Source organism: Rhea americana, unplaced genomic scaffold, assembly GCF_003343005.1.
Source record: "Rhea americana isolate MKP2758 unplaced genomic scaffold, rheAme1 scaffold_298, whole genome shotgun sequence".
NCBI classification, from domain to species: Eukaryota; Metazoa; Chordata; class Aves; order Rheiformes; family Rheidae; genus Rhea; species Rhea americana.
Window position 1 is genome coordinate 495006 of NW_028186421.1, and position 8208 is coordinate 503213.

At 39.5% G+C, this 8208-nt stretch overlaps 1 protein-coding gene across 1 annotated transcript; it reads right to left on the reverse strand.

The window, feature by feature from the left end:
* Positions 1 to 397: 397 nt before the first annotated feature.
* Positions 398 to 8171, reverse strand: VIM (vimentin). Its single transcript, XM_085309425.1, has 8 exons — positions 8100 to 8171; positions 3794 to 3889; positions 3490 to 3651; positions 2849 to 2974; positions 1915 to 2135; positions 1780 to 1823; positions 1267 to 1352; positions 398 to 763 (listed from the first exon to the last, which is right to left on the reverse strand). Exons 1-8 carry the CDS (start codon positions 8145 to 8147, stop codon positions 722 to 724), a joined length of 825 nt encoding a protein of 274 aa, XP_085165551.1. The 5' UTR covers positions 8148 to 8171; the 3' UTR covers positions 398 to 721.
* Between the last annotated feature and the right edge of the window lie 37 nt (positions 8172 to 8208).

An 8208-nucleotide genomic window follows, 5' to 3' on the forward strand; every position in this document is an offset into this window, starting at 1 on the left:
TGCTGTCCACATCACAAATATGCTGTCTCAGATAAGCATGTCTCTTGCATGAAACCTATTCAGATATTTAACCACTATGTTTTACACAGCCAAGTTAAGATATTTTGACCATGTTTAGCTCTTAACTTAGTTTCAATATGCTAGTCAGTTAATCTTTTAACTTAAACTATTTTATTTTCTTCAACTAATAAATAAGACATTATGCATCTGCTAGTTACAGCCCATTTTAATTGGCTCTAAAACCTAAGTAGTAAATGGGTAAGCAACATCTGGTCTGTCTAGTTATACTCAAAAACCCAAGAACATCCCATGTACCTGTACTGAAGTTGTCAACTATATAGTAGTTTAAAATCATGGCTTTGCAGAAAGCCAAATAACAAATTAAAACACATTAAGAGCCATTTTCCAAAGATTTATTTGAAGTAGCGACAGGTTGCTCATACTGTGCTGGAAAAAGCAGTTTTATTGGATTCAGATACTTAAAAACAGTATTGCAGCACAAGATATTGCTATTTGTAAACTAGACTCCATTGTAAACTCTAATCCTTCAGGGAGAGTCAGTTTGCAAGATCTAAGACCTATTTCCTAGCATAATAATCTTGCGCTCATGGAAAAACTGCAGAAAGGCACTTGAAAGCTGTTTCTTCCTTAAAGACATGGACTTTTTAAATCTTGCTGGTAAGAAGTTCTCTGGCATTATTCATTCGTCATCACTTCATTTTTACTCCAAGTCATCATGATGCTGGGAAGTTTCATTAATAACCTGTTGAAAGAGGCATTTGCATTAAGTTTAAATAACAAAGTTGCTATCTGGAATTAGAATAATTAGTAACTCAGAAGTGTGAACAAATGGGTATCAACTRTTATTTATGACTGAAAAGTTCTAATTGGTTAGTGGTGTGCAGAAACAGTTCTTGAACTAAGTCAATAAAGCTTAATGGATATCTTGCCCCAAATAAATACCTCCTCTATTTATTGCCTCATTTTTCCTCTGATGTTTTGAGAAATAATCTTTAAACTCAGATGACCTAGAAAATTTTCAATACTGTTTAAAAGGTAACCAGACACTATTTTTAACTGTCATATAATTTTTGTGATCATTTTCATAGATGTCTAACAGCTATGGCTGGCATTTCAGCCACACAGCTCCAACTGCTGGATGCTGCTCTGCTCAACACCTACTGGCATACAGGCTGCACAGTCTGGTATACAAAGTTACAGTATAAAGTAACCGGTTGTGCCAGAAGTAAGACTCAAGTTACCAACCTGTCCATCTCTAGTTTCGACGGTCTTAATTAGAAGTGTCCTCTTTGAGTGAGTGTCAACCATTGGCTGAGACTCAATGTTGGTTTCTGTAGAAGAAAGTCTATTGTTACTAAGAGTCTAGATGAAGAGCCTCCTCAGAAAAAAAAAGTGATGATTAACAGCTTTTAGCATCCACTTTCYGAATCCCAATTTAGTATATCAGGAAGTTTCCTGCTCTTTAAAGATTCAACTAGTCTTCCCTATTTTCTCCCTAGACCCCCTTCAAGATGCTTGAAGAGACATATAAGAAACACTTGCTTTGTACTACTATTTACAAATATTTGTGCCCAGGAAACAAAGTATCTCCTCCCATCCAAGGTTAAATAATTTGAAATACTGTAGTTATAGTTAAGAATAACATTCACACACAACTGCATTTATAGAAGTTCAAATACCAGAGTGAAAGGGAACTACCAGAATCCTTTTGCTAATGTCAGAACAGCTGCCTGAACTGAAGTAACTAGAATTGCTTACCTCTCAGATTCAGAGAAGCAAAGGTTGGAATAGGCATATTAATCCTGAAGGAAAAAGGAATGGATGAAGTCAGCCATGGCTATAGTTCTTTAAGCAATTGCCATTTGGAAAAGTGAATCTACATGCAATTTTTACCTGCTCTCTTCTCCCTCCAGCAGTTTTCTGTAGGTGGYAATCTCAATATCAAGAGCCATCTTTACATTCAGCAGGTCCTGGTATTCACGAAGATGGCGAGCCATTTCTTCCTTCATGTTTTGAATCTCATCCTGCAGACGGCCAATAGTGTCTTGGTAGTTAGCAGCTTCAACAGCAAAATTCTCCTCCATTTCACGCATTTGGCGCTCCAGAGATTCATTCTGGAAGAGAGCAACCAAGTGAAGTGCCACTGCAATTCAGACACCCTTCTCCCCCCTCCAAGGCCCTTGAATATTTACACAGCTTCCATTTTTTATGAAGTGTTAGTGTTCTTTTTGAAAAGACCCAGAAATTACTCAAATTCATCATCCCCCTAAGACTTTCCTTGCAAAGTCAAGGTGCTTTGTTTTGCTGTCTGATCAGAAGTGTGCTGCCTATTCATTCTATCAGGTGGTGAGACAATTCAAGACATGCAGTCCTCTTATGCACTATACATAAGCATGCAGACAATCCTCAGTGAYTGGATTTGTAGGTGTACTATACACTGTTAAATCTATTTCAGGTCAGCCTTTAAGGCAGCCAGGCTCTAGGAACAGCAAGATCTACATCTCCTTTCTGCTTCCTCCCCACCACCAGTGTGTAAAACTTCAACTGTATCTGACAGACAAGCCATAAACACCTCCAGAAAGTGTTACATAAACTGATTAGCAGAGAATGAACCCATTATTTATTGTTTATACCTTATCTAGGACTTATCCCAGCACAGTAGTACACAGACTAATGGACCCTGTAACATCSTTTTCAAGCAGGATGGATATGTTGCTGGTCTTGCATGGCAGATCAGCTCCTCTCACATCTATGTCAGCACTTGAACTACTCAAGTGCTTTAAGCTGCAAAGAGAGATGGCTCTAACAACCACTGCCTTTTACTTACACTTCCTTTAAGAGCATCAACTTCGCAGGTGAGAGATTGAATCTGTCTGCGGTATTCATTAGCTTCTTGTTTGGCCTGGCGCAGGGCATCGTTGTTCCTATTAGCAGCTTCAGAGAGATCTGCAAACTGCAGAAATCCCCAGTTTGGTTAGCATAATACTTCAATAAACAGCATAACAAACTTTTGAGACAGTGCAAACCATTACAAGGAAGTACTAACATCTGAAACAATTAAACATTAATATTACACTTAAAATAACTTTTTATTCCTGTGTCATTGTTAAAGTAGAATTCATAGTTTAACCTTTAACATTGTTTTCCCACCCTGAATGTTTCCTGTACTTTCATCATGTTTTCACTTATTTGTTCATTCCTTTCTCTAACACCTCATCCCAACAGATGCTTTTAGCTACAATATGAAAGATTTCAAGTAAGAGCCCATTACTTTAAAGCTGTGCCATAGTAACATTAGTTACTATGTGCATACACTAATGTTTACAGCTGTGATCCTCCCAGACTAAGTTTAACTTTGTTCCATGGCTACATTAGTGCCAGGTACAGAGACAGAGTGAACACTGGCTATCACAGCAAAACTACTGTCTACAGTTTGAGTGTCTACTGAATCTGAGCAATCTTACTTACTTTGGACTTGTACCATTCTTCAGCTTCCTGAAGATTCTTAGCAGCAACRCTTTCATACTGTTGGCGAACATCACGCAGGGCAGCAGTAAGATCAGGCTTAGAAACATCCATATCAATTTGAATGTGCTGTTCCTGAAGTTGGGCCTGCAGTTCTCGGATTTCCTTACAGAAAAGTGGACGATCAGCATTATCATTACAATATACAGGATGCAGATAGATCAGCACCCTGGGTGATGATTCTTAAAGAGCTCACTTGCTTACTGGACAGTCAGTACCTGATCACAAATCTCCATATTCAGCTTACCTCATCATGAAGCTTCTTCAAGAACACAATCTCCTCTTGCAGGGACTCAACTTTGCGCTCAAGATCAAGACGGGCCAAGGAGGCATTGTCAACATCCTAAKCAGAAATAAAAAATTGATTAGCAATATTACAAAATTGATAGAGAAATCTGTTACATCAATTTCAGTAGTGTACAAACTGATGCTACCGCTAAGCTTCACAGCAAGCTGATTTGAAGTCAATTACCTGTGAAAAATATTTACCTTTGCCACCTTTTCCTTTCTACCCCAACCTCAGAGACCAGTATATGCACCTATGSTGTGGTTTTAGGGAATATATGCCATGATATAGATTATTTCAATGTCACTAAGGTATTGCAGGACATGACCAACAGTATACAGATCATGGTGGGTATAAATCCTGCCCAAAGGTAAAGTACATACTTTGGTCACAAGCTACTGCTGAGCTCTTAGCTTGACTATACAGAAAGTATCAAGTTACAACTTGGAATTTTTCCATTTGCAGACTTCAATTTTTTCTAGTAGGATTAGAAGCACCACCCATGTGCCCACATGCCTAACAGTGGGCTTAAGTTCTTGTTCATCTTTTATCAATTCTTCAGCAATCATCCACATAGCCCCTTGCGTCCACAGACCACAGCTTGAAATACTGTTAAAGCTAACAAGGTGTGTGTGTGTGTGTGTGTGTGTGTGTGTGTGTGTGTGTGTGTGTGTGTGTGTGTGTACTCACACACACACACATATGAACTGCAGAATTTACTACTCCAGGTAGTTTGACAGATCTCTTACGGAAAAGTATGAACATAAGACTAAATTTAGTCAGTCACCACTGCCTACACCCTCACATTAACTGGCAAAGACTCCACCTTTTGCTGGACTGAGATAGTCTTAATCAACAACAAAAATTCATTTAAGGCACAAGAGAAGATAGGCCATGAATGCTGCACAACAGCAGCTTGAATTAGTTCAAAACATAACCTAAGACTGAACATTGATTGGTAATTTGTTGTACTTTAAACTTGCAAGTAAAAACAATCTGCAAAGAGGATGAATACACCTCCCCTCTGGTTACACATGCAGCTGCATTATGTTTACACTGTATTAAGTTAAGTATCCAGTTTCCACAGCTTGCTTTTAAGCCATTTTGGATTTGCCCAAAGCACAGGTGTTCTTAATCATCAGTTCTCCCTACAGCACCTTTGAAATAGAAACTTTAGACTTAGAACAGCATTCTAGGTGTTCTTCTCCCAGATTACTCCTACTCTGAGCCAAAGGTCTTGTTCCAGACAAGTTCTCCAGTGCTCTTTCTCTAGAAGAACATCCTTCTGATGTGCTATTTTATATCCTTCCTATCAATGACAGTTGTACACATAGTTCTCATCTTGGTTCTGTTTCTCAATTCAGAGAATTCCCTAATTTGTTGTTCCAAGAAAACCTGATGATCATTCTGGAAGAAAGTTACACAACTACAATCTAACATGCTTATGTGATTAGATATCCAAAGAATTTACAATGTATATTACAGAAATCTGAATATTGAGGACTGATTTTTCAGAACTCCTCAGCAGCTACAGAATTTTTCACAGCTTGGGATAGCATCAGTGGAAAGCATCTTAAATTGAGGAACTGAATATATAGTGTATTTATTACACACATTATCATCAAGTTAGCAATACAGTGATTCTTCCCTCCCTATTTCCTAGATGTATGGAGAACCATGCAAATGAATGAGCTACATATATCCTGAGTGAACAAGGTTCAAGTCATGTAGACACATGCAAACAGACATTGATTTTATTTTTTCCACAAAGTTTGTTTACAAGATTGAATATGCTTATTTCAGACAAACCTCATGTTAGTCAGAAATAAGCCTGTAAATCTTGTCATAGGCTCAGGATCTATTCCTTACTGCCAGAGTAGCTGGCAAAGCTGCAGTAAATAACTTTCCTCATTCAGATGCCTCTTCTGTCCCAAAGAAAAAAAAAATCATTGAACCTTAGGTTTATTTTATCTTGTCTTATCCCTCAGGATGTGAGCAGGACTACACAAGTCTCTTATCCAAGAAAAGATTTAAGTCAAATTAAAATTCAATACATCTGAGTTAAACAGTATCTCTAAAGCAGGCCCCTTTTGGAAATAAAGTTTCCAGTTCAAATACTTGTTTACTTCATTTTAAAGTACTAAACTGTAGCTGCTCCACCAAGTCAGTTACTTTACTGTTCTGATGTAGCATCAAGCTACCTTCTGAAACATTCTGAATACATGTGTACATAACTATTGCAAGAATATAATGTTTTTAATAAAAGCAGTTCCCCTTTTTACAGTGGCAAGAAAAAGAGGATGTTCAACTTTGCATGAATAACTTCACTTACCAAAAGGACAACACTTGTATTAAATATATTTAGTTTTCAAAACCTGCATGCTTAATCTACTCTATCATAAGATGGGTATTACTATTGTTCAAATTAAACACATTAGAACACACTAGTTGCTCATACATGAATTTAGTGTAATATTTCCACAAAGACTTGCAATTTTTACCTATATGCTATACCTTAGAGGTTAAACTGACATAGTTCAAACTGTACCGCACATACAGATCTGCTAGAGGCTGAGGTTCTGAATAACTCATCTTAAAGCATAGGTATTAMCTGGATAATAAGTTTTGCGGAATATGTACAAAACCAAGTTCCTTTAAAAGCCTCAAGTCTAAGTCAAGTTTAATCAGTTTGAAATAGAGGAAGTTATACCTTGAAATAGAGCAATTAAGTATACAAGATCTTTCAAGCCAGTTTTAAGCCAAAGGATCCTTCAGCTCAATTCARCTAGAAAACAGCTAGATTAGACTCTCTAAAGCAAAGGTCAAACATTTCTGCAGAGAACTTTTGAGTTTAGCATTCAAAAAAAAAATCAGAAGCTTAAATAGTTTGAATTCTTTCTTCAAGCTTCTGTTCCCAAAATACTAAGGGAGACTAAATTCCCAGACTCTAAATGAAGAGTTGGTGTCTTAGTTTTCACATGTTATCTCCTTAAGATACCTGCTCTCATTTAGAGAATATAAACATACTGCAGTTGAATCCCTTGTTCAAAAAAAAAAAATATTGACAATCAAGTGATGACTTCCTGAATGGTGACATCTACTAATGTCTGTGAGCCGCTTTATGACCAAGTCAGATCTGAGCCCAGCTGCCTAGAGATAAGAGGCAGACACTTTCAGCTGGGAAGAATTCTAGCAATGCTGTTTCGCACCAGCAGGTTAGGGAAGAGATCTTGTTTTGAGAAGGCACATTCCTAAATATCTCCTAGTCCAAACATGGCTTAAGCCAAGCCAAAAGCTGTTTTTGCACAAATAAAAAACTGAGTTTAGGACGTTTTCAACACTGTTTGAAGAGTTGGTTCTGGTTATCATGTAGCTTTTACCTGATCTGGATAACATCAAAACTTCCTAGAGACTAAACTCTAAAGCAACTGTTTTCCAGTGTTAACATTTGTTTAYGTACGATAAAATTTTACATTCTTAACTGACACCAAGAAGAGAAACTTGACTGCTGTGACCTCACCAAGGGAGGAATGGTCTGCTTCTCATCAATAGATAACACCAATACAAAAGAGTTGTACTTTGAAACTTTTCTAGTAGCATATTGAAGTGATTCATTAATAAAAAGTTCTGTTTTGTGTAAGGCTGGAACCATACACAACCGACTTTTTGCTAGTAATATGCTTACAACATTACACATTTAGTAAGAATGTAGCCCACTGCACCCTCCCCTTGGACACAAAGAGTCCTATTATTTCAATCTGCTGCCACCACGCTTGCCATAATGCCTGTATCTGCATTCCACGGTGAATCCCATAGAAACCATTAATACCCTTCAGCCAAGCGAACAGATGGCTCCCTTTCACTTTTATTGGATCAGAAAGTGATTCCACATCGGAGCCCTTTTGTAAAACAGGCTAGACTTGGATAAAGCAAGACAATAGTTTTTGCCCTCCCCCTTAGACAGCGACGTGGGCCTAAAGAAAACAGGGAGAGCGCGCATGAGAGCCGGCGGAATTCCTTTGTGCAGGGGAAGCAGAACTCCGAGTCCCACTCGCCCACCCGGCCGCCGCCTCAGCACTTTGTCTCGCGCCGCGCTCCAGGACTTGCGCGCGCTGCAAACGCCCCCCGAAGCCTGCTGCGCTCGGGGCGCCAGGGGCGCGCGCACCGCGGGCTCCCCGGGGCTCGCCGGCGGCGGCTGCGGCGCGGCCCCCGCCCCCGGGGCGCCCGGCGCTGCCGCTAGGCGGCCCCCGCGCGGGCGCTGACCAACCTGTCGGAAGGACTGCAGGGTGTTCTCGGCCTCCTCCCGCTGCAGCATCTCCTCCTGCAACCTGCGAGCGGAGAGAGCCCCGTGAGGAGGGCGCAGCGCGGCCGCCCCC